Source organism: Athene noctua, chromosome 1 (genome assembly GCF_965140245.1).
Source record: "Athene noctua chromosome 1, bAthNoc1.hap1.1, whole genome shotgun sequence".
Classification (NCBI taxonomy): domain Eukaryota; kingdom Metazoa; phylum Chordata; class Aves; order Strigiformes; family Strigidae; genus Athene; species Athene noctua.
The window spans coordinates 138839761-138867316 of record NC_134037.1 but is presented as its reverse complement, the minus strand read 5'-3'; the positions used below and the strand labels follow the sequence as shown (position 1 = coordinate 138867316).

The 27556-nt window shown below is 44.7% G+C and overlaps 2 protein-coding genes across 7 annotated transcripts in view; one reads left to right on the top strand and one right to left on the bottom strand.

Annotated features, from left to right (window-relative positions):
• COL8A1 (collagen type VIII alpha 1 chain) overlaps positions 1-5525 on the top strand; it is a 91169-nt gene extending 85644 nt beyond the window's left edge. For both annotated transcript variants that reach the window (XM_074897954.1, XM_074897960.1), the window contains one exon: positions 1715-5525. In XM_074897954.1, coding sequence (XP_074754055.1) covers positions 1715-3621 — 1907 coding nt within the window. In that variant the 3' untranslated portion in view covers positions 3622-5525. The remainder of the gene's footprint in view (positions 1-1714) is intronic.
• Positions 5526-6318: 793 nt separating this feature from the next.
• The window catches only part of ST3GAL6 (ST3 beta-galactoside alpha-2,3-sialyltransferase 6), a 46982-nt gene continuing 25744 nt past the window's right edge, over positions 6319-27556 (bottom strand). For all 5 annotated transcript variants that reach the window (XM_074897910.1, XM_074897926.1, XM_074897935.1 and 2 more), the window contains 6 exons: positions 26401-26464; positions 19772-19867; positions 17511-17697; positions 16293-16430; positions 12442-12594; positions 6319-10886 (listed from right to left, as the gene is read on the bottom strand). In XM_074897910.1, coding sequence (XP_074754011.1) covers positions 10806-10886; positions 12442-12594; positions 16293-16430; positions 17511-17697; positions 19772-19867; positions 26401-26464 — 719 coding nt within the window. In that variant the 3' untranslated portion in view covers positions 6319-10805. The remainder of the gene's footprint in view (positions 10887-12441; positions 12595-16292; positions 16431-17510; positions 17698-19771; positions 19868-26400; positions 26465-27556) is intronic.

Sequence of the window (27556 nt, the reverse complement as noted above, 5' to 3'; positions counted from 1 at the left end):
CCGTGGGGCAGCTCAGGGTCACCAGAGCAAGGCCAGAGTCATCCTGCAGGCAGCAGCACAGCCCCCGAGCAGCCTGTGATAAGCCTCCAGCACCCGGGGCTGGCCCCAGGTTGGTTTGAGTGCCTGTTCCAGGCTAAGAGAAACCTCGCAATCCCACCTGCCTGCAGAAAACCTTCCAAATGAGGGCCCAGGGGCCTGCCTGGAGGTGCTCCCGCTCTCACTGCAAAGACTAAGCATGAAATAAGAACTAAGAGCCCCAAGATTTGAACTTACAGGAATATTATGGCTTTGTCTGCATTTGTCCAGACCCTGTGATTTAGAGGTTTGCAGACAGAAACATAGAATTGCTCTTCTGACTCCACAGGCCTCTTTGTGTAGGTTGTTTATGGGCATAACGGAGGCACTGGAGGTACAGGGCACTACTGCACGAGCCCGCATGTACTAGCACTTTCAGTATTCAGTAAAGGAAGTTTGGACAATATTAGGATATTTTAAAAAACAACAAAAAAACGTCCAAAATACAAAGGGCAACCAGAAACACCCAGTGTCATAAAATCCTTGTGAGGACAGCGAGTGTCTGTGCCACTTCAGACAAGCTGGTTAACTCTTTGTCTTGTTGAGTGTTCAGTGTAACCACAGCCTCCACTGGCTTCACGAGGAAATGGGAGATTTCAGGGCCTATTTTTGGAGTGTCTGAACCAGCACAATTGGCTGTAGTAAAACCAGCCTATCTTGTGAGCAAAGGCAGTTTTCTACGTGCATAAAACACAACATGTACAGAGGGAGGGTTTCTGCCTCCCGCAGAACAGTTAATTCTCTTGCACTGAAACCTCATCTCTCCCTTTACCCCAAACCTCTCACTTCTTTATCCATCTTAAAGCCAGAGAAAAGCAGACTTTACATTTAACACAAAAAGCCTGCAGCTTGGAAAGTAACCAACCCCAGCACAACCACTCCCACACAGCAACTCCCTCACCCTGACCTGTAACGTTAAGTGGTCACATACACAAAAACGTGGGTTTGGAGAATAAAAACACAGAACTAGACGTGGCTACGCCAAAAACCTGTAGGAGCTTAGCAACACTGGGTAAGGCCGTAGGTTTCCAGTACTATCTGAATGGAAACCAAAGCCCTGCCATACACACATATGCAGTACAGACTTCCAATACAATCTTTTTTAACTTATCTTGCTGGTGTAAGCCCCTCCAGCAAAAGCATTTTTATGCCAGAACTACTCCTACAGCACGAGAGCACAGAGCAGCTTCTGTGACCTGCAAAACCCTTAAAAGTAGCTTAGTCTACAGCAACATAGGACAAAACCCCTTAAAAGTAGCTTAGTCTACAGCAACATGGGACAAAAAGCAGATTTCCCTGCTTAGGATCACATAGGTAGAAAACACTAGCAAAGTGCAAATAGCTTTTACATGGTAAAAAAAGAAAAAAAGCAAATATGATGAAAAAAAATTATTTTATGGGAACAGAAACATGTACACAAGATTGGAGTATGCAAAACAGTAGAAACACCCTCTTTCCAAACATCAACCTGTAGCTTGCTGGCTAGCTCTGCCTCCCTGCCCGCCACAGAACTAAGAGAAGCATCATAAAAAGCACATTCAATCCAAAACAGCCTTTGTGTTTCTCAAAGAGTGCAACTGCAGTCACTTTTTGTCTCTCTCCCTCCCCTTTTTTTCTCTTTCATTTCTCCCTGACCCAGAAATGCCCGTGCGCAGTCTGAGGGGCGAACAAGGTCCCCCTGGTGAGCCTGGACCAAGAGGGCCACCAGGGCCACCAGGATTACCAGGTCATGGTGTGCCGGGAGCCAAAGGAAAACCGGGCCCACAAGGATATCCAGGAATTGGGAAGCCGGGTTTGCCAGGGATGCCGGGGAAACCAGGGGTGATGGGGCCCCCGGGGCCAAGAGGGGAGATGGGGCCGAAGGGGGAGGTTGGGCCCATGGGGATACCCGGCCCGCAAGGACCGCCAGGGCCTCACGGGCTTCCCGGCATAGGGAAGGCGGGTGCTCCAGGGCTGCAGGGGCAGCCGGGCCCCAAGGGCGAGCCCGGGATGAAGGGGCCCCCAGGAGCCCCCGGGATCCCAGGGCCAAAAGGGGAGAAGGGCGTTGGGATCCCGGGTTTGCCGGGGTTGAAGGGTCCACCTGGGCTGCCTGGCCCCCCTGGCCCCGTGGGGCTGCCGGGGGTCGGCAAACCGGGCATGGTCGGCTTCCCCGGCCCGCAGGGACCCCTGGGCAAACCCGGGCCCCCAGGAGAGCTGGGGCTACAGGGACCCCCGGGGGTCCCCGGGATCCAGGGCCCTCCCGGTGTGCCCGGCGTGGGCAAACCCGGCCAGGACGGCGTCCCTGGCCAGCCGGGCTTCCCGGGTGGCAAAGGGGAGCAAGGCTTGCCAGGCCTGCCCGGGCCCCCTGGCCTCCCCGGGGTCGGGAAGCCAGGCTTTCCCGGGCCCAAGGGTGAGCGTGGTGTGGGAGGCCTGCCCGGGCCCCTGGGGCCAAAGGGGGAGAAGGGGCACGCGGGGCCGCCTGGCATAGGGGGGCCACCAGGGGAGCCCGGCCAGCCAGGCCTGCCGGGCATCATGGGCCCCCCAGGGGCCGCCGGCTTCCCGGGACCCAAAGGAGAAGGCGGCGCCGTGGGGCCGCCGGGCCCGGTCGGCCCCAAGGGTGAGCCAGGCCTGCAAGGGTTCCCAGGAAAGCCAGGCTTTCCTGGAGAAGTGGGGGCACCCGGGCTGCGGGGGCTGCCGGGCCCCACAGGGCCCAAGGGGGAAGCCGGCCACAAAGGCTTGCCGGGGCTGCCGGGCGTCCCGGGGCTCGTGGGACCAAAAGGCGAGCCGGGGCTCCCCGGTGCCCAGGGCCTCCAGGGCCCCTCGGGCATCCCGGGCATCGCAGGACCCAGCGGTCCCATTGGTCCCCCGGGGCTGCCAGGGGCAAAGGGTGAGCCCGGCCTGCCCGGCCCCCCCGGCTTCCCCGGCGTGGGCAAACCCGGCGCCGCGGGGCTGCAGGGACCCCCAGGGAAGCCTGGGGCACTTGGTCCCCCCGGTCAGCCGGGACTCCAGGGGCCGCCCGGCCCCCCCGGCCCCCCCGGTCCCCCTATGATAATCCCACCCACCCCACCGGCCGTGGGACAGTACCTGCCCGAGGTGGGGCCGGGGATAGAGGGCGTCAAGCCCCCCTACGGCTACATGGGCAAAAAGGGCAAGGCCGGTGGCATCGTCTACGAGATGCCGGCGTTCACGGCGGAGCTGCTCACCCCCTTCCCCCGGGTCGGGGTGCCCGTGAAGTTTGACAAGCTCCTCTACAACGGCCGGCAGAACTACAACCCCCAGACGGGGATCTTCACCTGCGAGATCCCTGGCGTCTACTACTTCGCCTACCACGTCCACTGTAAAGGGGCCAGCGTCTGGGTGGCGTTGTTCAAGAACAACGAGCCGCTGATGTACACCTATGACGAGTACAAGAAGGGCTTCCTGGACCAGGCTTCTGGCAGCGCTGTTGTCCAGCTGAAGCACGGAGACAAGGTTTACGTTCAGATGCCCTCTGAGCAGGCGGCAGGACTCTACGCTGGGCAGTACGTTCATTCATCTTTTTCAGGATATTTATTGTATCCCATGTAAAACAAACACCAGACACACAAAATCAAAACCTTTCTTCTCTGCTTCAAACTTTTATACCGTGAAAGATGCATTTTATGACCATTTTGGACCATCTTGTACAAAAAAAAACAAACGAAGTTTAACATTATGCACAGCTAGTTATAAAAAAAAAAAAGGTGTGGTGAATATATCTAAAGATGCATATCAGGTTCATAAACAGTTGTTTTGCACCCAAGGGGGACATATTAGCTGTACATTATATATTTCTGTGATGCCGCCATGCTTTACTTCATTTCATTCACAGTAATTCAGTACCAAGGTTCAGATCAGTGTACGTCACTCACTCCTGTCACATATTTGACTGTTGCACCGATCATAGTTACGAGACAAAAACCAGTAACTTAAACCAGAGTAGGTCAGTCTCAAATTATATGGAGTGGCTTTTTATTTGTTTGGGTAGGGGGTTTGGGGGGTTTTTTTGACAGCAGGTCTGCCTGACAAGCAAAGGTTCTCTTAGCCGGAGACCTTTATTTCTTTTCCCCCCACGTAAAATATTCCTGCAGGTATAGTTTTTTTCCTGAACAACTTAGGATAGAAAAGGAGTACTGATGGTGTAACTGTTCCCCACAAGCCTTCTCCAGCAGTCACTAGACCCAGAAGGCTGCCCCTGACTCCAGCAGACACTGAGTTCCCCTCCAGCTGCCCTGGCAATTCGCAGAGCCTCTATCTGCAGTTGCACGGCTGAGGCAGATGAGGTAGATCCAAGGCAGAAATGCAGGGCTGCCCTTTGCTCTGTGCCATGTGCCTGACGCATTTTGGCCCACACGGGGCCATACATGAGGGCGGTATAAATTCACTGGGATTTCTGTGCTCGTGCTAAGAACCTGTGTCTGCTTGGCTTGTCAGAAGAGACACCTAATTCTGCCACTCAGCACAAGTTAAATCCGTTCACTCTTCAATGACTAAGCAAAGCAAAAGCAGCTCTGTTTGCTAATTAACTAATTTGTTGCTTGAGATCGACCAACAACTTTACCAGCAACACTAATCACACAAATTTATCCGAGAACTTCATGTTATAGAAAAGCTGATTTCCGATCCTTATTTATATGTTACTAATTGTCAAGGAGAACCTGCAGACCTTGATCTTTTCTGTATGTGAGGAGAGCAACTTCTCTGCAAGAGCTGTCTGTTCATCAATGGTGCTAATCTTGCCTCAAAAGTATTTGTTTCCAAAGGGCAGTGTGGTTCCCACTTCCCTGCGGTTCCCTGTACAGTGCTGCACATCACACACTGTTACGCTAGTTGAATGAGTTAAATACTCATCACTTCTTCAATGTCTTTAGCTAACGCTACCGCTTTTGATTCAAAAATGAACTAGATTTCTCATGCAGAACTAAGATTGGATTTAACTGGCATTACCATTATTTAAATGCAGAGTTTAATGGAGTCTAACACTGACTAAGGACTCCAGTGATATAACGTGGTGCTTTATCTCAGAAATTTTATGGAACGGTGGCAGGAACAGACGGACAGTTTACCAGGCATTGGTGACTATTTGTATGTTCCCAGAATATATGAGATACGTCAAAAGCAAATAATTTTGTATTTAAAATTTTTGTACTGATTTGAAAAAATATCTTATTAAATATCTTTAAAAAAAAAAAATCCTGTCTTCATTAAGCAGAAGTGTTAGAAGGAACAATCAACCCGCTGGTATCATCTATCAGACCACGAGGACTCTGAAACCACTGACAGCCCTTTCCTTTTGTTCCCTTCTGCTGGGAAAACCCACCCTGTGGAGCGAGGGGACAGACAGCCCCCACTCAGCACGAGCCCACATGGAGGCACAGCTTAAAAAGGTGCAGGAGGCCCAGAAATCAGCAGCCGTGGAGGTGTGTTCTTCAGGGTTGGTGCCTAAAAAGCCAGAGCTGGCTCCCAGGCTGGGAGCTGCACACCACGTCCCTGGCTCTCCCTGTGATTTGGAAACAGCTTTTCCCATTCCTCCCCCTGCCCGTTTCTTCAACTGCAGCAAAAACCCAGTGTGAAAGCCACTGATCTACATCACAGTTCAACTGTGGCTCCACTGTGGGAGAAAATTGTAACCCACAGCGTGGCTCCCCTTGATCTCACCTCAAAGACATGCATTTTCTCCCAGCCGGCCCACTGCTGAACTGTCAGTACTACAATGAATGCACTGAATCCCTGCCCACGTCAGGTAATCGTTTTCTGAATCTCCCGTAGACTCCCCAAAGCCACTGGCTGAGCAGGTCCCTGCTCCCCAGCATCTCATTTTTACTGCGCAAAGAGAAAACAAAACACGAGCCAAGTATCGCAATCGGTGTCTCTCTATCTAAAGTCTTTCATCTTCTGAAACGTCTTTCATCTTAGCACTCCCCTGAAAGTCCCCAATAAGTCAGACAAGACAAAAAAAACCATGAAAAATTTAAATCAGAAGGATGCTGCTCTTGATCTTACCCACAAAAACTATGTCCCAGCTATGCTTTTACTCAGCCTGGAGCGAGATCTCCACCACAGTACAACTCAGCCTACCTAGGTTCAAAAATTGTCAGCTCTGCTCTGCCAAGCACCAGAGTTTGTCCTGAAACTCACTACCACATCCCTGTGCGGACTCTACACACCATTAACAACGGGGCTGGGCATGCACATGCATCCGCACACACACTCAGCACTGACCTTGCAAAAATAAGCCTGAGGGCACCGTCTTTAACACAGTTTATTCACAGGAAAATAATCTATTTCCATTTGTAGCATTGAAAATTTCACTTGAAACAACCGTAAGAATATCTTCAAAATACAGCTGGCACTTTAAAGGTGTATAAAACTTAAGACAAATGGCAAATATTTACCAATACCAAAAACAGATGTTGATCTTCCTATGTTCTTAAAAATCAGACGCCACTTAAAAATTAAGGTATTTAAACTACCTCCCAGAGCACTGTTAAAAGGAAAGCGTGGCACAGGAAACAAGAGGCACTACACACTAATTATTAAACACCCAAGTTGTGATTCTGTATTATCACCACCAATACAGTCACTGGAAATGTCATTTAGTAGTATCTTATAGGCACTCTCAGATTTGTATGTAGTGCAATAGTTCATGACCTTCCTTAAGTAGTATCTCTGTACTTACCTCAATTATTACAGCAGAGGAAAAAATATTTTCCCAACAGAAAACAAACATAAAAAACCCCTAAAAGTCTGAGCCCAACAGAGCTTTCAGCTGCTGCATGTCATTCTGCCTGTTTTGTGCATACTTTGGTACCTCAGAGCTGGGTCTGTCTGATGGTGCAACATTTTGAGTGGCATGGCAGATAAAATTCAGGAGCAGCTTTGCTGTAAGATGCTGCTGTCTCAAAATTCAGCAGGCTGCTGGAGGACAGGACAGAGGAAGAAGGGATGAGACCATCTGACTTTGTAGCTGATACAGGAAGAAGAATGACGGGAGACACTGGGCACCTACATAGCTACACCGTTACCAGATGTGGAACTAGAGCTAGCAGCACCCAGGGATTCAAAATCGGCAGCTTCGCTGGCTACTGTTGCAATTAAAAATTGGGTGGTTTTTAAAGGAAAGTTTCAGTGCAGAGACTTCGCCTTCAAGAACGGCAAAAATAGAGAAAAGTCTTAATAGCAGCTAGCTCTCAGAAAAGATCTAAGTATTTGGATTTATTGCTTTTTGAAAAGTCCCAAGGCAAGTCTTTGGTACTACAAAACACCTGTGAAAATATGTGCCTGGTCAGAATAGACACTGTGATCTGTGAGCATTACCCAGAAACACACTATGTGTAGGCTGGTGTTCCTGCCTGCATGAAGGGAGTGTAAAAGTGATACCTGTCCTCAAGGCAGAGCAGCAGAAACAACTGTGTGAAGAGAGTGATGAAACAGGGCTGGCGTCCAGAGAATCCTACCAAAACACCTTATGTGAGGGAAAATGAATCACCTGGGTCACTGCTTCTTAATGAAGAGAAGAGCTACTGGCCTGCAAGCTGTGCTTTCAAAAAAACCAACTGGTGCCCTGTGGTTTATCAATGGTATCAGCTCTTGGCTGAGTGAACAGGTCTGTCTCTAAATGTTACTCACTCACCCTGGGACAGCGACCTTGGCATACACAGACTCGACAGCCCTGCAGAAGCATAGAAGTGGGAGAAAAAGATCCCTGGGAGTACTGCTTAATTTAATTTAAAAAATAAGCCAGTCATACAAATGGGGAGGCTTATTAAGAAATACAAAGGAGCAGGTGATAAGGATAAATACTTGTAGACAGCATATTAAATGCATTGAGAATATCAAATATTATTTTAAAAGTCTTAGGGAGACAAAAGCTGATGGTAAGACAACAAAAAAAAACCAATAAAAGCATCTATTTTAAGTAAAAGAGTGGGGGGACAGATTGACATCATTTGCTGGCCACAAAGACTTTTTTCCGATTATTTTTGGGGGACTCTTAACTGTAGCAGAATAAAACCCAAAAAAAGCAGAAAACCTCCCAGGAAAATTAGGAGAAGGGGTCAGTTTAAGTTAGTGGGAAGACTATCTCAGGACAGGAATAAAGCAGAGAAAATAACCACACGCTCAGCAGCACAGGTCCCCATCTACTTCCTGTCACCCGGGACAGTGTGCCCCATCCCAAGAACCAGGCACTGCAAGGAGAGGGCAAATTCAACAGCTCTCCGGGAAAAAATCCCCTCAGGCAGCGTACGGGGAGAGGTCCCACAGCTCAGCTCGTGGGAGCGCCGGGGCGCCCGGCTCTCGGAGTCACCCTGGGTTCCCAGGGGGAGGAGGCTGCCCCCTCTGCTGCCTGCCCCAGCTCTCAGCAGGGGCTGGGACCTACCCAGGGCTTCCAGGCAAAGGGAGCTCGGACAACGCCGCCACCTTTGCAAAGCGCCTTCCGTGGGCATGGTTTTCATGGGGAATTCCTGTCGTCGGTAGTTGAAATTGCTGCAGGTCTGGGGCTGCAGTCACATACAACCTTTACAATTAACTGAAACAATCATAAGAAATAAATGCTGGTAGAGACAAAGCAAATTTCTCCTCCAAGTCTCAGAAATGTCCATTTACAAAAAAACAACACGAAAAGGAAACTCAAAAAAAAAAAAAACGAGTAAGAGCCTTTCTGCCACCTGGGGAAGAAATTCTGCTTTCCCCCATCTCCACCATCAGTCACAGCTGCGTTGCCCCAGGACCTGCTGCACACTCCCCTCCTCCACACTCTGGCCACAGCCCCAGCCCACAGGATGCTGAGGTACAGCCCATCCCTTGCTGGGGACATGTCTGGGTCCTTCCCTGCCCTCTGCCACAGATTTTTATGACATCCAGAGTTATTTTAGATATGTTCTATTTGCTTGAAATGGACCAAAGCTCAGGAGTCATTAGGTGAAAACACAAACCCCCTCCCCTCCAAAAAAATCCCACTGACCTCACTAATTCCCAAGAGGCAGAGCCAAGGAGCTAAAGATGGAGATGAGAACTACGGGAAGGTGTTTGTTTTTTTTTTTTAAATACCTATTGCACTCGGCAAGAGAAACAGGAAAAGAAAGATGACTCTTTGGTCACATCAATGCTTATTCCTCTACATTGCCACAGCACAGAAATTGTGTTTAGTACTCTTGTAATCCTCAGCTTCTGAAAACACAATCACCATGCTCTTGACCTGCTGGAGGTTTGTACTCATATTGTAATTGTTTGCACTGCTCCTAAACACATTAAAACTCTATATTATGAAAAAGTAGCAAGGGTTTTTCTACCAAGTTTAAAGAATTTTTAAAGTAGACTTCTTTGTGCTTTAAGTGTGACTGATCAAGATAACCAACAAGATCTTCAAGCAAATCTGTGACAATTAAAAATATATATACACACACTCCCATGAGAGAACTGGAAGAGCTTATTACTTGTTCTTCTTTGACAGTTGCCAAGGGCATTCTCAAGCAGATTTTAACTTATTCAGCAGCCTTGTGAGACAAACCAATACAGAAAACATAAATGTCCCATTAAATGTTTCAATTAAAATCCCAAGGAAGTTCCCACCGCTAAACGACTTAGTTCAGCCACATCCTTTAAACCTTCAATGTCAAGACAGGAGAGGTAAATAGAAACCAAATGACAATTCAGCTGAGGTACATCTTGGACATTTCCTAGCACTCCACTGCCAAAACCGGGCACATTCACTGCTCATATTGATGCATTTCAGAGGTGGAAATGCATTACAGCATCTGAGAGAGGAGATTGTGCTCGTTTGATAAAATACACCTCAGGTCTTGGAGAGCGAACAGAAAGGTACATGAGATCCTGTTCAGGAGATCCAGGAACCCAACAAGCGTTGGCACTAATTTTACTCAGGCGTGAGCACCTCTGTCCCTGCTCATGTTTCTGTTGTGGTCTGGGGGAAGTAGCTGACATGCAGGTAGTTAGGACAACTCTTCAGTCTTCATACTTCCTCTTTTCTAAGTCAAGACACCAAGTGGGAAATTTACTGGAGGCCCAGCACAGGGAGTATGGTTTTCCATAAAACGGGTACAACACGAGCATTGTCAATACCAGCACCTCCACAGGTGAGGCCCAAGGGTCTGCACCTCTGGCCAAGGCAGCAGCTCAGTGTCAATGGCCAGCACAGCAGCCGTGGCTTCTCTGCTGAAGATGGATGTCCCCTCCTCAGGACTAGGGCAGACCAACACCTGCCCACTCTGTATGTTCCCCCCTTCTCCCAAACAGAGAGTAATGATTTATAGGCATTGTTTTAAAGCCATTTTCCTACTACAAGACAGAAGTTCAAGACTTTACAACCCTCTAGTAATTAAACACTGGTCATCTCAGTCTCTTGACAGTGTAACTCTTTTGGAGGACAAAACATCAGAAACAGAAGTATTCTAGAGAAGTAATCATTTGAAAAGAGTTCTTGCTGATAAATAAACAATGTGCATCACATTATTATATATCCCTGATACTTTCAGCTGCAAGTTTCACGGTCTTCCCATTATTAAATAGCTTCACAGAAATTCAGTTAACTCTGTTTGCAACACTCCACTACCCTTAGGTTGAGAAGAAGCTTTTGCCTTGGTGAGGTTTCTGTGCTCCTTTTAAACAGTAAACAGTTAAGCTGCACTTAAAAAATAAAAATGTCATACAAAAAATAAAACTTTTATTCATTTTGAAAATAGTGATTGTTCTTCATCTTCTCCATTCAGCTTTCATGTCAAATTGACCACAAAGTTCTTGTCTATAAGCTTCTTCAAAAATTTCTGCTCAGCGTTGATGTTGTGGTATTCATTCTAAAGAGATGAGAGGGAATAATAAAACAAATTCAATTCAAATTATTACCAGAAGCATCACTTTGCTGTTCTTTCCTTTAATTACCTGTGATACTTGGAAGATGCTAATAGTAGGAAAGCTCTGGGAAAAAGACTTCTTAGCAAAGGATGTAGCACAGTCTCCCAAGAAAACAAGTGAGTGACTCTATTGGTCAAAACTAGATTAAGTTTTCCATCGGGACACAAACCAAAAAGGATGATCCTTCAGTGGCAATAATGGGAGAGATGTGGTCTCACAAAATTCCTTCTGTTATTAACTCCCCCAACTCCTCCCTGTGCTTAGTGGGAACAGCCACATGACCACATTTAGAGCACAAGCAGTCGGAAAATTACTAATTCTCAAAGCTCACTGCAGGTTCTTGAGAAGGTGTTTGTACATCAGCTTTGGTGGACAGCAGAGATTCACAGACACTGTTCTGATCTTTGTGAAGGGTGCTTGAAGACAGCCCATGATACAGAGAATACTCGGTATCATAATGTTAATCCATATAGCACAGAAGATGGGTTGGTTTTTAAAGTTTCAAGATTTTAGGAAGCTTGTGGGTGTCTAGTCCACCAGTGATCAAACTAACTCGAGCTTGGTATACATTGCAAAAAAAGCAGCTGCAGAGAGGACCCTCAAAATGAAAGTGAGTTCAGCACGAGAGGAAAATTATCTCGGAGCGGCAGGCACCTAGGAGTCCTCAGAGACACCAGAGGCCCCTAATGGGCATTGCCCCTATTCTTTCTCTTCATGAAAGGGAGGAGGAGAGAAAACAGTCCCCACTAAGCATACACATGGAAGAGAAAACTGTTCACACTAAGGCAAAGGGCTGAGATGAGGTTGCCTGGAGTACAGAGCAGAGATGTAAAAGGAAACAGAGGCATGACCATAGCAAAACTGGAAGGAGGAGATAGTATTCCTGATGTCTGCCAGCCTCCTGCTGCTCCCTCTCCTGGTGAGCTGTGGCTTCCCCCTCCCGGAAGCAATTCTTTCTCTTCTTACCCCCTTCCAAGAGCTGCTTTGCTTTTTCTGCTTTCAATTTCTGAAATTCAGTTCTTTCCCTAACTGCAAGTTTGTAGGTCTTAACTCCTTCCATTTCTCTTGGCTCTTCCTTTCTCTTTTTTAAGTAGTTTAGCAACTATGACAAGTTGTGCAAGTGAGTGCCAAGGAAAAGGAGAATGCAAACAGAAGCAATGCTATTTGTGTTCTGACAGCACTAGCAAATACACCTCTATGAACAAGAGCTGAGCAGCCTATGGATAACGTCAGCAAAGCAAACCAGAACATACACATGGACAGATCTCATGCAGATGACGCAGAATGTGGTGTAGCACAAGGGACACAGATGCCATTATCTAGAGTTTTCAGAAACAAAAGTAGAGATGAAGAGATTCAAGCAATATTAACTCATGAACAGCTGAACCAGAACACAGGAGGCCTTTCTGACCTGCAGTCCACACTTCTACCTACATTGAATTGTCCTCCCCGGTTACTAGCTATACTTCCCTCCGCATAAACGAGTGTTTTTCTTACCTGCATCATCTGAGACATCGTGTCATTGCCATAGTAGTGCAAAGAACTGTTTCTGTCAGTGAAGTCATACTTGAAGCCTGCCAGGTGAACTTCATGGCATATGTGAAACGCAAGCGTAATGGCAATCAGCCCTGTTGTTGGATGCTTGGGTTTCTGAAATTAAACACAAAGAGCACACATACATAAATAACTGGCAGCTTGATGGGAAGAGCAAACCTAAGAATAAAGACAGCGGAAATCAGGCAGCCTGGCTCTTCTATAGATGTTTGGTTTTGTCGTTTATCCCCCCCATGTCCCATAAGGAGCATGGTACTGCCCGTGGGTTTGCAACACTAGCATGTCTGCCGTGTTGGCCTTCCCTGGGATTCTCTGGTTCCTAGTGAGGACTGAGCCTGTACTGTAGCCCTTCCCCCTGCATAGTCATCAGGAAGATCTCTGCATGTCCCTGCTCAGCAACCTGCTTTCATGAAACTGGTCAGGCTTCAACATATTTGAGACCATCTCACCCCGTCAAATTTGACTAAATTAGCAGAAGTGTTCAGAAGTTTCTAGATGATGGAGATGCAGACAAACAGAACAACATGACATGTCTCAGAGCTTCATAACACCAAGCTAAAAAAGCATGAATGCTACTGCTACATAAATTTGGCTGCATCTGAAATTGTTCAATGCAGGGAAATTCCAGAATAACACAATTTCAGACCTTCCTCCACTATTTCCATTAACAAGCACCAGGCCAAGAGGGAATGGCCTCAAGCTGCGCCAGGGCAGGGTCAGACTGGCTCTTCGGAAGTATTTCTTTGCAGAAGGGGTTGTCGGGTGTTGGAATGGGCTGCCCAGGGCAGGGGGGGAGTCCCCATCACTGGAGGGGTTGAAGAGTCGGGTTGACCCAGCGCTGAGGGATCTGGTGGAGTTGGGAACGGTCAGGGTGAGGTTAATGGTTGGGCTGGAGGAGCTTCAAGGGCTTTTCCAACCCAGATGATTCTGGGATTCTAAGAAGAAAAGAAACTGTAGATAAAATTGCTTATTTCTCCCTATTGTGAGATAGCTCAGAAGTAAACACAACATAAAATATCAAGAACAGATCGTAAACAGGTTTTAACTGTGCAAAATTAAGGGCACCTAACCAAAAATTAGCATTTCTTTACAAAAGCATAGCTCATTACAACCATTCATCCTAACTCGTGATCAAGTACATGACTGTTTTAGCAGTAGGTGTGGAAAAAAATAGTCTGGAGAAGTAAATGAGATGAGGTTTGTAGAGAGAGGTGAACTCTTTCATTAGACCAACAGACAAAGCTGAGGGAAAAATGTCTCCCCAGAAACAGACAAAACTTTAAGCCTTCTTAGCTAAAGTAACAGTTTTCTCAGAGACCAAATGAGCTACACACTTTCAGCAGTTGCAATCTAACCTCAAACTGAGCACAAAATCACATGCTTTCCTGCACTCTTACCCAAGGTTCAGTTCATCTGCCTCTGAAAACAAAGCAGGCAAACCAGTACTGGACAACTCTGTGCAGAGAGAACGCAAATGCACTTGATACAGAAAAATATTTCTTTGTATTGTATGATGAAAGAACAAATGCCCGGGAAAAAGTTACTAACATCAGTGCTGTAAGCCTAATTAAAGTGATAGAACTGAACCATCACCTTTTGTGTAGAATGTTTTTTGATCTTTATACAACTCTTGGAGTACTCCAGAAATAACATCAACTTAAAATGCACACTATTGCTCAGGGCTCCTGCCAGTCAGCAAAATAACTTTCTGCCCTGGGGGCCCAATATCATAAACTTAGTGGTGACTCTGTCGTAATGTCCATACTAAATAAGACCCCAAAATTATGGCAGGAATGCTACATGTCAGGGTTAATGCTATTTGGAAATACCAGGAATATCACAGGTTGCAGCTAGCTCTGTTTACCTTTGGCTATCAAAGTTCACCGCCAAAGGATACACTAAAAAAAGCAACTCTACTTTTAAAATGCATTATGGTGCTAGTGCCCCAGAAAAAGACTGATACCCTTGGCCTGTAATGACATTTCTTCAGCCAGTCACGTTTAATGAGAACAAGACAGTCCTGCAGTGACCGTGCAACACTTTCTGACTTCAGTGCTGCTGGGACAGCACATCTGATTTCACAGTTGTTCTTCCCAGCTCTGCCAACACGTCGCAGCTGCTAACAAAGAAACAAAAATGCTCGCTGGATTCACACAACTGCGCACGCAGGGACCATGAGACCGGCTTAAAGGAAAAGGCAGGGACAGCAGGGAAAGCAACACTGGGCTGCAGAGGGGGCTGGAGCACAGCACAGCGAAGGCAGCAGCGGCCCTCCCCAGGGACACACTAGGGGACTCCCTGGAGGGGTTGAAGAGTCGGGCTGACCCAGTGCTGAGAGATCTGGTGGAGTTGGGAACAGTGAGGGTGAAGTGCATGATTGGACTGGAGGAGCTTCCAGGGCTTTTCCAACTGAGATGATTCTGCAATTCTGAACCCAAAGTGATGGAGGGGCCTGTGCCTGCATACTAGCTCCAGGACACCACGCACATCTCTCTGCCTCACTGACGGCACTAGTCTTACTTTTATTTCCACTGAGAGGGGAGCACAGGAAGAGGCAGGAGGCATTTTTGGAGCCATGGAGGCAACAGATGTTCTGTGGCCCTTTAGGAGATAGTTTGGAGCCCAACTACTATGCTGCTTTCTTCCCACCCTTAGCTGAAGAGCTGAAATGCCATGGAACACTGGCAAGCATGCAGTCAAACTGGGTATTCCAGTTTGAGAGTTAATAAGGGAAGAAAAAGCCACTAGTAGGCTCAAAAAAAGAAATAAATTATAAAAAGAGAAAATTTTTTAAAAAGCACAAAAATACCCCCAAAGCAAAAAAAACCCCCCTCAACCCCCTCAACTATTAGAAGGATTAAACCAGAAAAAAGTTGTGGTAGATACTTCACAGTGCCAGCCTATCAAATGTTTCCACATCTGTCAGTTGGCTGATCCCCCCCCCCCCTCCCCCCCGATGAAGCAGCTCTGTGCAAGGATGTGTCCCCAGGGAGCAGTGTTTGTGCTCAGCAGCACACAGTCAGGCCTGGCTGCGCAAGGGAGGTCTCCAGCTTAAAGCTTTACCTTTCATCAGAAACATTCTTCAGTCATAAACTGACAAGTTAAAATGTATTTTTACATCCAAATTGTTGGTTAGCTCATTACAATGCTTGGCATCAAACCAGTAAGCACAAGAATGCTGCTAGACATATGTCATTAGCACAGGGCTGGAATATCCTGTGGGCTCCCTAGTCCCTGCACACTCCTAGCAGCCTGAAACTGCAGCAATGTTAGAATTACTGTGTCACTGGGGTTTGGGGGGGGGCTTTGTTTGTTTGGTGTGTGGGGTTTTTTTGGTGTTTTGTCTTTGTGGGGTTTTTTGTTGGTTTGTTGGTTGTTTTTTTTTTCTGAGGAGGTTTTTTTGCTAGTTTGTTTTTTTCCTTTTTAAGAAAAACTAGAAAGCACCCTGCATTTAATAATTCAAGACTCCTTAATATTTCTAGAAGCTCTTTGTATCTGCCATGTTCCAATGTCTGGCTGATTTTCCCAATTTTGTAAAAGGTATCATGTCTGTCCGCAAAAGTGGTCTCATTTAATATTTAGAGAATCCATAAAAAAATATTTTTGGCACACAAGACTACCCACTCTCTTTCTGGATTCCATTTTCCCATCTTTTATAAGGACCATCTAAACGCAAACTCATGCAATGTGAACTTGCAAGATGTTCTAACATAGACCACATAATAAAGAGGTAATTACCTCTGAGTACACATTTGGTTGCACAAAACTAAAAGGCACAGAAGAAAAAAGCCTACCTCCTTTCTGGGAAACCTTGTTGGGAAGCGAAGCCATTCATAAGCAGTTTTTCTGGTAATGCTGGGATCAAGAATCCTGATTTGACTAGATTTGTATATCATGTTCAGAGCCGGTTTCTTCCAAAAGCCTTTAGCACTCTGTAACAGGCAAGCAAATAAACACTTTTAACAGCAATAAAAGAGTTGATTTTCATTTTGTAGCAACTCTAACCAGAGTAAAAATCCAAGGGCAGAAGGTTGAAGATGACTGCTGAACCTCCCAAAGCTCAACAAAAACATGTGCCAAATTGTGTTCCTGCAACAGGATAACCCACTGCAGCAGTTGTTGGGGCTGGCTGGCTGGCAAAGAGCTTTGTAAAGGTCCCTGATGGACAACATGCACCAGGAGTGTGCCCTGGAAGCAGCAAATGCTCTCTGTGTGCTCGGTCACATTAATAAGAGCAGTAAAGAACAGGTAGACAGAAGTTATTATTCTCAAGTACTTCGTACTCTGCCTTTCTGTGGTCTCACAAATGCTGTTTTGGGCTCCCCCCTGTACAAGAGAGAGTCAAACTGGGGCAAGCCCAGCAGAAGGCCATTAAAATGGCCGAGGGGCCAGAGAACACAGCAAACAAGAAGGGTCTGAGGAGGCTGGGATTGTTCAGCCCATCTTCAACTACCTGGTAGGGTTTACAAAAAGAGACAGGATCAGACCCTTCCCAGAGGTGCACAGTGAAAGGATGAGGAGAAATTCTTTCCTGTGAGGATGCTGCAGCACTGACACAGAGGCTGAAGAAATATCCTTGGAAACACTCAAAGCTTACGTGGACAATGCCTTGAGACTCCGGTACGGCTTTGAATGTGGCCCTGCTTTCTTTCAACAAGGTTTTGGACTGAAGACCATCAGGGAGAGGTCCCTTCCAACATTATTTTGCACTTCCACCAAGTGTGCAGAAGAAAATAATCTGGGAAATGGTTGGACCATGCATGTCAGAATATGAAACAGTACTTGGAAGAGGATAAAAAGGTATTTCCAAGAGGAAAACCGCTTTAGGGTGAGGAACTGATTAAGTATGTGTGCGAGAAAGAGGACAGAAGCATTTATAGGAAAGGGATATCAAGCAGACTAAGAGATCCATTGCTCCCCCCATCTAAGGACTAAGGTTAAAAGCAAACCAGGTATTTCATGTGAGAGGTGTGTGGTAAGCTGAGCCAAAGTGCACGAATAATTAAACTCACTATTTTCTGACCACTTAGTATCTCCCAAAGCCACTTCAAGTCACGTGGTTTGAAGACGATGAGAACAACAGTTGTATTAGGGTCGTAGTGGATTGGATCCGAGAAGATGGATTCCGGGTAAGAAAGGCGGAAAGTTGTCCTCCTCCCAACATCCTCTTCGTACCCTATAACAGGTCCATTATTCATTCTGCAGGGGACAGAGACAGCAGTGACCACCCCACCCATGTGTCAGTACTGTGTGGTGGGGAGACAGCATGTCCAGGTACAGGAGGGTTTAGTGGTCAGCATTTACTTATCACATTACAAGGTAGATGAGCAATTATCAGGTGCACTCACCCTCTAATCTAATTCAGAGGGATCAAGAACATATGGGAACTTGGCCAAGGTGGTTTAGAATGCAATCACACAATTGCTTATCATGTGCCACTTGTGCAGGTGGCCCTCCAGTTTGGCTCAAACACAGAAACCGGAGAAGACCAAAGAGAATATCTGGCTTGGAGAAGCACCCACTGCTCCGTTCAGGCTACCAGATGATCTGAGTCATACAGGAGGCCATTCAAGAATGTTTTAATACTCTTCACTGCCTACAGTATACAGGAACACAGATTACGACTGTGTACCTGATGCTGATACATCTTTATGTTTGCCTTTTTTTGTTTGTTTGGGGTTTTTGAGGGGACGTTTTTTTCTTTTTTTAAATATTACTTGCACAGCTGCCACTGCTTTGGGATATAGCCAATTAATAAGCAGCGAGCAGGCAGGTCAGGTGTCTCTGCTCTGAGGTGTTAGAGGGGCTGTGTTTTAAGTCTCCACCCTGCAGCTTGGTGGGTGCATTGCATATTCTTTGACTAATTCAGGCATTCTCTGTACACTCCACTCCTGCCAACGTGACTGACTGCTCAGAATGAGAGGCATGCTGCTTAAGAGCAAATGTTTGCAAAACAAGGTATGGAGACGGGAATATCTCAGAGTTTTTTCAGAAGTTATCATTAAATATGGAATGCAAACACCACCTCTTTGTTCATTCACAGTGAACAAATATGTACCATATTTCTCAAACAGTTTTGAATTTAAAGTTGTTTTTAAATGTGTGACAACAGTCTACATAAAGATTTCCACTTAAGAGTAAATAAACCGACAGGGAGCCCAAATACTTGAAATGGCTTTAAAATAAACCATGGAGCTTCCTTGCATCATTATACTACAGTGAAAACATGTGCAAGGTGAGGTTTTTTTGTAAAGTGCAAAGTTGTCAGGCAAGTAAAGTTTCCTAAGAATGGGGATATTATCTTGATCACTTTCTATAGTTTTAAGTTTATATGAGGAGCCACAACTGAAGAATTGCATGTATTCTTTTCAAATGCATGTCAAACTCCAGGCTTTCTATGTAACATTACTGTAGTGCTTGAAGGCCGAAACACTATTACTAAAATGAGCATTAGGATTGATGGCAAAGTAACAAAAATGAGATTTTGTTCAATATTCAACACAATGCTGAAGAAAACTGAAATGGCAGCTCAGAGGTTTTAGTGAAAGAGGGCCAGACACACTATCTGACAGGGTACCTACAGGCAGAAGGGCTGTTTAATCAGCTACCACCTCAGCTCCTGCAAAGCAGAAACTGATTCATCTTTTTCTTAATGTGCACAAAATTTTGTTACAATTAGCCAATTTTCAGTTTGCTTGGCATTTGAACTTTCCCCCCCCCCCCAACTTGCCTGTTCCTCTCTAAGCACTTCCCCCGTTTCTCTACCAGATGCCTCTGCTTCAGACCCCAGCATCCTCTGGTAGGTCAAAGCACCTCAAACTTCCAATATCATCCTCCAGTTGACACATGGCTTGAGATGGACTTCCCAGCATGTATGTTTAATCCACTCTGAGCAATGCCCATGCCAGCCCTGGGGTTAAGACAGGCGTGGTGTGGAAGGTAAGAGGCAGGGCTGCCTGGGATGCTGGCTCACAGCAAGGGGCACATGCAGGCCTCCAGGCTGTCACAGGCTTGGACCCATCCCCAATGGCAGCATTTCACACATATGTATCCATACACGAGGATCCTTCTTCCCCCTGTATCTATCAGTCTGTGTAATAAAAAACTAATCCATTTTTTCCTAAAGTTTTTTAAATTAAGGCTGTGACAGAATAAGTAAACCAGGAAGTTTTATACATTTCCATCTGTAAAATTGAACTCCAAAGCTACTGGCTGACAGCAAAACTTTGTGAATTCTTTGTATGTACACAAAATTAAAAGAAGATCCATTTACCTTATTATCACATCATATGAGTCAATCTTCTCCCCTAACGTCTTATTTCGAAGTACTCCTCCATTACCAACCACAACACACCGTCGACAGGCAACACTGTGGAACAAACAGAAGTTTTAATATGCACTTCTTCCCTTGCTTCATATTGTTATTAATGATATATTTGCATTTTGCTGGCTTATTTACTAATTGAGGTCCTGTATCTTTTATGCTCCTTGGCCCCTACAGAGCAGTCTCAATCCTCTATCACATGCTAAAGCTGCTTTCAAAAAAAAAGCAGCTGCATTATTTCAGGGACCACCAAAGTCAGGAAATTGCTTCTCTCTCACATAAAGCTGGTTTTATACATGTCCTTTTGCTAGTGGTTTGCTGTTTAAGATCATCTAACCAGCTGGTGATATGGGTGCCCTAAGATAAATAATCTTCCACAGGGCTTCAAACCTGTCCCAGTCCGGGGCTATACTGACCAGGATAGAGTATGTCTGGAAAAACTAACTCAAATTAAGGCGCTTCTACAATATTGTACAACTCCACAGCTCTGGAGATCTCCAAATAAGCTATATCAGCAAGATTTATGTTCACAATTTATGTTACAGGCCTCTGAACTGTACATGTGAAAAACCTTAGCCCAATGACACATGTGAGGACTCTTCAAATTAACATGATCATGCTGATTTTTCTCCCTCTATTTAGAAAGTGTTGTCTAAACATGTTTCAGCATGCGCTGAAGTGCATGCTGTCATGACATAAGAGGGATAAGATTAATTAAGATGCATTCTCACATGACCAGATTCAAATTAAACAGCATTATTAAGAATATAAGACATGGAGCTAAAAATTAGATCTTATACTACGTCCAGTCAAAATAGCAATTCCCTTTGAATTTAGAATATATTCAGAGTTTAAAAGCACGCGAAAAAGGTATTATGCAAATGTTGAACTCATGAAAGTACATTCTAATGGTAAGATTTTCCTAGTTATCCCAGGTTTTCTATGTATATCTTTTGCTCTCTACTGTCTTATTTCAGTGAGAGTAAAATGTGTGCTTTGCTAAAAAAAGAAGAGGCACACGCAGGCTTACTGTTTTTTTACAAAAGAAATTTTGCCTCTTTAGGGAAGGTTTACATCCAGAACAAGCACATCATTTTTTGATGTAAAAATGCTTCTTTATTTAGAGCAAAAACTTTTCAACTTGGTTGCAGCAGGAACAATGGAAAAATAAAAATGTTGGTATTTTCTTCAGACACAAACAGGCTCACAGCTTACTGAGGATAAGCCACCCCCCAAGGTCCCACTCCCACAGTTCTGCAAATAAGAAAAAGGCTCTATGCCATTTCTTACCTTAGGGGACCCCAGGACTGTGTCCCAAAGAATACTATAATCTGTATTAAATGCCCAGTGGGGCACTTTAGGCAGACTAATTATCATCTTTCTCCACAGACAGTCCAAACTTTTTTCAGCTGAGTATTGTTCAACTTTAATCAAAACAGCCTGTTCCAGCCGAGACTGACCAATGTACAAAGCAACTCCCTGCATCTCCTACAGAATTGTTAATGCAGTTATGCTGCACTGCTGCAAGCTAGGGAAAAGAAATCTGGCCTCAAAGCAATGCTGAGAAACTGAAGCTTACAGAAAAAGATGAAATAAGTGCCAACTGTAAAAAGCACTGTATTTCAAAACAAATGCTGGGATGATGCCTTCTCACCTGCTGCTCTAGGGCCACATCTGCAGAGGGAGTTGCCTATATAAAAATTTTTATATATACATATGAAAAAATAAAAATAGTGGTGCTAAATGCAGCTCTCAGGATGGAGTGACATGGAAAAAGCTGGCACACCTTTCTCTAGTGTTTCCTGAGCAGCTTAGTAGAAGCCAAGCATTGATAAGATTTCCAGCTAATGCCACAAGTCCATGTGACTCAGTACCCTGGAAATCAGAGGGGTGAAAACCTGTCACACTGCCCTGTCCTCAGTATGCCCGTGCCCTCTACACCCACAAAACCCTTCCCTCTCTACTCCTGAAGTGCTTCAGCCCGTTCATTTTCCAATCAGTTTTTCAATAGTTTTAAGACACCCTGAGAAAGCAGGCTGATGAACACGTGCCTCTGGCAGTTTATAGTGGCAGAAAGGGAGCACAAGTTACCCTTTTGCTGAATTACACTTTGTCACTTGCAGCTATATCCTAGAGCTCAAAGATCATGGGCTACAGAGAAGTAACAGTGAGGAGAAATGGGAAGGAAAAAGGAAAACTGGACAAAGACCGTGATCAGTAAATGATGAAGGTGGAATGAGGGAGAGGAGGGGAAAGAACAGAATTAGCATGTGACTGTATCACATTTTCCTGTTATCTACAGCATGCCTCTAAACCACTGAAAGTTTCAATCATCTCAAACCTCTGAATCAACTGTCACCAAAAGTTATGTGGCCGCAGCTGGGTAACTGAGCTACAAACCTCACCACCACAATGCAAATCCTAAACTGCTAATCATAGTCCAACTCCTGGTGGTAATTCCCGAGTAGGGCACCCATCCATCCCTGATGCTTGGTGGGCACCCTGGTTTGGCAGTGACTGACACAGCATGCAGGAACTCACCTTCAGGTCTCAATAGAAAGCTAGAAAAATTGCTCCTAATCTTGCTGAATATTTTCTTTTATACTCTCTGACTACTTGGTGTGAATTCACAAAAATAATGTGAACACCACTACAAGTGATTTGCATTATTCTGACCATAATAAGCAGCCAAAAAGTTACTTTGAAGAGGCGCTGCTTGCTCTGCCCCTTGTAGATGAACTTAATCAACTCCTTATTGCAAACCTTCCAATTTTTGGCAGAGGCTATGATTTAAGAAGCTTCTTCACTATGTCAATCCCTAGATACTGAAACACCTTCTGGTATAAAACTTTCCTCTCTGCACTGTGCAGGTGTGATGTAGCAGGACACCTCAGGGCAGGGAGGGTGAAACAAAACACGACTTTAGAACTGAGCAACTGAGGTTTGTGCAACTACAGAAGAAGCTGGGTAGCTGCTCTCAAGTCAAATCTGAAGTTTCTTCCCTCTTACTGATGATTTGGACCAGACCTTATTTGCAGCTAAGAGCTGACTAATACTACTTGGATGGAAAACAGAATGAAAATATATGTTTGATTAAGCTTTTAAACTCCAGTGCCCTTAGTAACATGCATAGTCAAAAATAAAGTTACCAGCTGCCTTCAAAATAACCAATAAAGCATCTAACACTGGTATGTGAACTTTAGAAATGGATAAAGTCAACAAGCAGATCAAATACTCCTAATGAATTGTACATTAATACAGTCATAAGTACAGCCAAACAAATTAGAAACCAGCTTTTAATCTCTGTCAAACTCAGGAAGTCAAAGTGGGCCAACTCAAACAGGAAGTCTGGCACGAGTGTGCTACTTCTGAATTGTCCCCTCCCCTGAGCCACCCCCCCAGTATTCAAGTGTCTCCAGTTAGGATCACAGGGCTATGTCCACAGCAGCAGTCCACTGACAATGATAAGCAGCGATGGAAATGGTTTGTGCTAGAGTGAAAAAACAGAACACAATATCATAGGAAACAGACCTATGAAAAGGAGATAAAGAATATGTAGCAAGGCTAGACTGTATTCAAAGATATATGTTAAACTGACCTGTACTTACTGTAGATCACAGAAGTCAAACACTGATTTTCAGCAGTTTCTTCCAGATATTTTACTAACCCCACTTCTTAAAAGTTTCCTTTTTCATAATGTTTTAATATTTAAAAAAAACCAAACACACCAAAGAGTGAGTAAACACCCTTTCTCCAACTCAATAAATTGCCAAGAGGAGAAATAAATTCAGATGTCCTTAAACAACATCAGGTGTGCTGCAAGTGAAATATAACAGACTGAACTGCCTGGAGGTCCAACTCAGAACCAGCACAATATTAATGGAAGTGAAAAATATAAAGAACTCAGCTATAACAATTGCTATGGGAATGGTTTGAGTGACCACAGGGCTGCATTTAGATGTTAAGCAATCTACTTCAAAGTCTAAGTGGATCCCGATGCGAATGGCATGGTAACTGATCTCCAACATCTAAATGCAATCCCTTCAGTCACTCAAACCACTGGTCTATTTACGCCATGTACAAGAGCCTCGTAATCTCAAGGACGGGCATTAGTTTACATATTTTGTCTATATGGTGAAGTGCTAAAAGAACATTTTCTTAGCCTTTAAAAAAAAATACTGTTAAATGGAAATGTAGCCTTTAAAGGTTAAAAGGCTTGCATCCTCCACATTCCACTGAAATACTGTTACTCTGGAAAAGGAAAAAGATCATCTCAACCTCAACTCCTTTAACACAAACCCCCATAGTCTGTTGAGGAATTCAAATTATTTCCTTTGAGGTTATTTGGTAAACGGAGGATGCAGAGGTCACATTTAGTTGATGCAGGATTGTGTAAACGCATCTGTAAGAATTTACTGCTGTTGAGGAGTCCTAAGAGTGTCTAGTGAGTAATTATGAGGATATAGGTAGAGCTGGTATTCAGAGGTTACTCTGAGGATATACCCCTAGCCTGGAAAACCCTTCTCCTACAGGCTGATCCACTGAAGCCAGTGACACTGTTCACTTCCAGTGTTGGACAACTATACTTTTACACAGTGAGAATTCCACCTAAGTTTGGAAAATGGCACTGTTCAGAAAAAGATCCTTTGTGGCTCACTATGTATAGTTTTACCTAAGCTGCACACAAATACAGCTATATCAGGACCGTAGATTTGGTGCTAATTAATATAGCCTAAGATTTGTTAAAATACTTTATAGCAGATTCCCCTACTCTGCCCCGAGAAAAGTTATAGGGAAATTTGTTTTGCATTCTGCCAAGATGGTTGAATTAGGCAGCTGCCTAACAATTCTCTATTATCAGAGAATATTGTTAGGATTAATTCCCAAAGTGTTTCACATTTAAAAGCCGTATCTTGGTTAAATGTATATATAAAAGCTATTCCTTACTACAGTGATTCATGCCCTAACAGTGCTATACACAAAACCTGGTGGATCTAGAAAGAATATGTTGTATGAAGTCACTGTGCATTTGATTTGCTTATACTACTGCCTATTAAAATAGTAGTAATTCTCGTTTTGTTTCAGTAGTACTGACGTATATTACTTATTAAAATGAAGCATACTTCCTAGAACCACTAAACATAATCTCAGAGAATGTACACTCAAAGGATAAATACCAATTTCCTTACTTTTGATCTATAGGACAGACACCTCCATTTAAAAGGTACTATGCAAGTATCTCTACTTTACAGCCAAAATTATTATAGTGCCTGACTTGTGATTTCAGGAATCTTCTAAGACAACGTTTGGCATTCTCCTTCAAACACCAGTCAAGAAACCAGACTTTGCCAGCCACTTCTGTATAAGCTGCCCCAATTACCACACTCCTGATAGAAAATAAGGGTTTTTTCCTTTTTTATTCCCCTCTGCTTAAGAGTAAACCTGAACATTCTAGAAATAGATACTAAACACGGGGAAAGGAAGGAGTACAGCAGGTGAAGAAAAGGAAAATGGTATTAAAACCAAGATAATTCTTAGGCTTGAACACCAATTATTTTGATCATATTCCACCCTGGTTTACTTAAAATGTGATCCTGGCATTTGGCTTGAGGCAGCGATCTCCTGTATGATCTCCCTGATTAAGAAACAAAACCAAGTTGAGCCAACCTCAGCGTTATTTGCAGTCAACTCTATTAAGCAGTCTGCATATTAACATGATCTATGGAAGGCTGTCAGACTATTTGCTAGGCTGCAGACCTAAGAAGTCATTTGCATCACTTGGTAAACACAGGGGTTTTGTGTACTTGCCAACCCTACTACACTACTACCTCCGCACCCCCAAACACAAACAAAAAAACCCCAAACCACAACAAGACACACACAGAAAGACCCTCCAAAACCAAACAAAAAAGCACAGAAGTGACTTTTAACCAAGAGATTTAAACTGGGCAATCTAATGCACTGGAAGTGAGTTATCTAAGGCATGCTCCACTCCGTGCCACACCCTGGTTACTCCCAAAAGGCCAGGAACAGCCTCCCCTGGCTGCCTACGTCTCCTCATTCATGGGAAAAGGAAACTGAGCATACACATAAAGAAGGGTGTATAGCAGGCCAGCAGATGCACTGGCACGGGGATATGAGTAAGATTTCTTTTTGTGTAAAAACAGTCGTTGGGTTGGCATCTGCTTATCTCAAATATCTTCTTACACTAATAATGACTTTGAAAGAGGAGGCCACATTCAATTTTTAAGGGGTGATTTCACTTTCCTCGGCATAAAAGACAGTACAGGAAGATGGGACTGTATTCAGCTAGCAAATTCCTAATGCACTTACAAAAAGAAACCTGGAAATTTAAGTTCCCTCACAAAAGAATTATTCTTGAATGCTGGTGCTATATATGTTTAAAACCCAACTTATTTAAATCTTGAATCAGTTATATATTGCTTGGACACTGTCAGTCAGATCTGCATCCTGGCTAACAAGCCATTTCATGACAATGCCACTGACATTCCTTTTCAGATAAATATTAAATACCAAAAATACAGTGAACAGAAACAGCAACAAACAAACCATCTCACCTGTCATTTTCACTGGAAAGTCCACAGTTCTGAAGTCTTGAAAGGGCTAAACGAAAAAATTGCTCTAGAAAGCAAATATAAATAAGATTAATGAAACTGTTCAGTGCTTTCCAATATAAAAATAAGCATACCACCCTGACCACAGCCTTTTCAGACACAGTAGTTTTTACGCACTGTGCATAAAAAACTCAAGAACACTTGTAATTTAGGACCACAGGTCAATTAATGATGCCAAAGAAATTCAGGTTTATCAGAGCTCCTTTCTGGGAAGCTTTTACTACCTGAACATGCCCCTGTTGGAAAATAGCATGCAATTTGTATCCCCCCCAAAAAAAAAAAATCTTAGCCACAGTAAATAAGCACCGAGTTTCCAAGACCTGCATCCTAACTGAGTTTGTTTTTCCTTCTACACCTTCAGCTGAAACAGCAGCAGCCTTGACCCATGAGGAGGGGCCAGGGACAGTAACAGCATGAGGTATCTTGGGAGGAGGCACCACACCAGCCTGTGCTCACTGCCTGAGCTGGGCAGAGGCACCTTCCCTCGGTGGGCAGGCACCTGCTGGACTCTCAACATGCCTCCAACAGAGAGGGGGCCTCAACTCATGCCCAAACGTGCTTCTCCTCACTGCAACCCCAGAGGTGCAGGAAAACACACCTTCCTTATTATACTGATGGAGGCAATTCCAGAGTCTAAAGCCCAGATTCACAGGGTACTAGGAAGGAACACTGTTCAATGCTAAAAATTTTGAGATTTGCAACTTTACAACCCTTTTCAAACAGGCTACTAAGACCCTTAGGGTCTCCAGCCCGGTTTACTCTGCCCTGAGCAATGCGGGCAGCAGGCACGAGCCAGCAAACACTTTGCAGGCGTACAGCAGCCATGCAAGAGCAGGGCTACCCCCTGCAGCCCCAGTGACACCTTCCCTGGTGGAAGAGGCCAGCCCAGTAAAAAGAAAAACTGCCCCAACCTGGGGACTCTGGATCCTTACTGGCTTAGGTGTTGATCAGACCCCATCACACTGACCCAGCTAATATTACACCTAGCAAGGCACTAGCTAAATATTTTTAGCACTCCAACCCACATACAAAAGGAAGCCGAATAAGCTCCACTCTTCCTCACTCCCACCTTTTCGGAGCTTCTCTGCTAAGAGGGGCA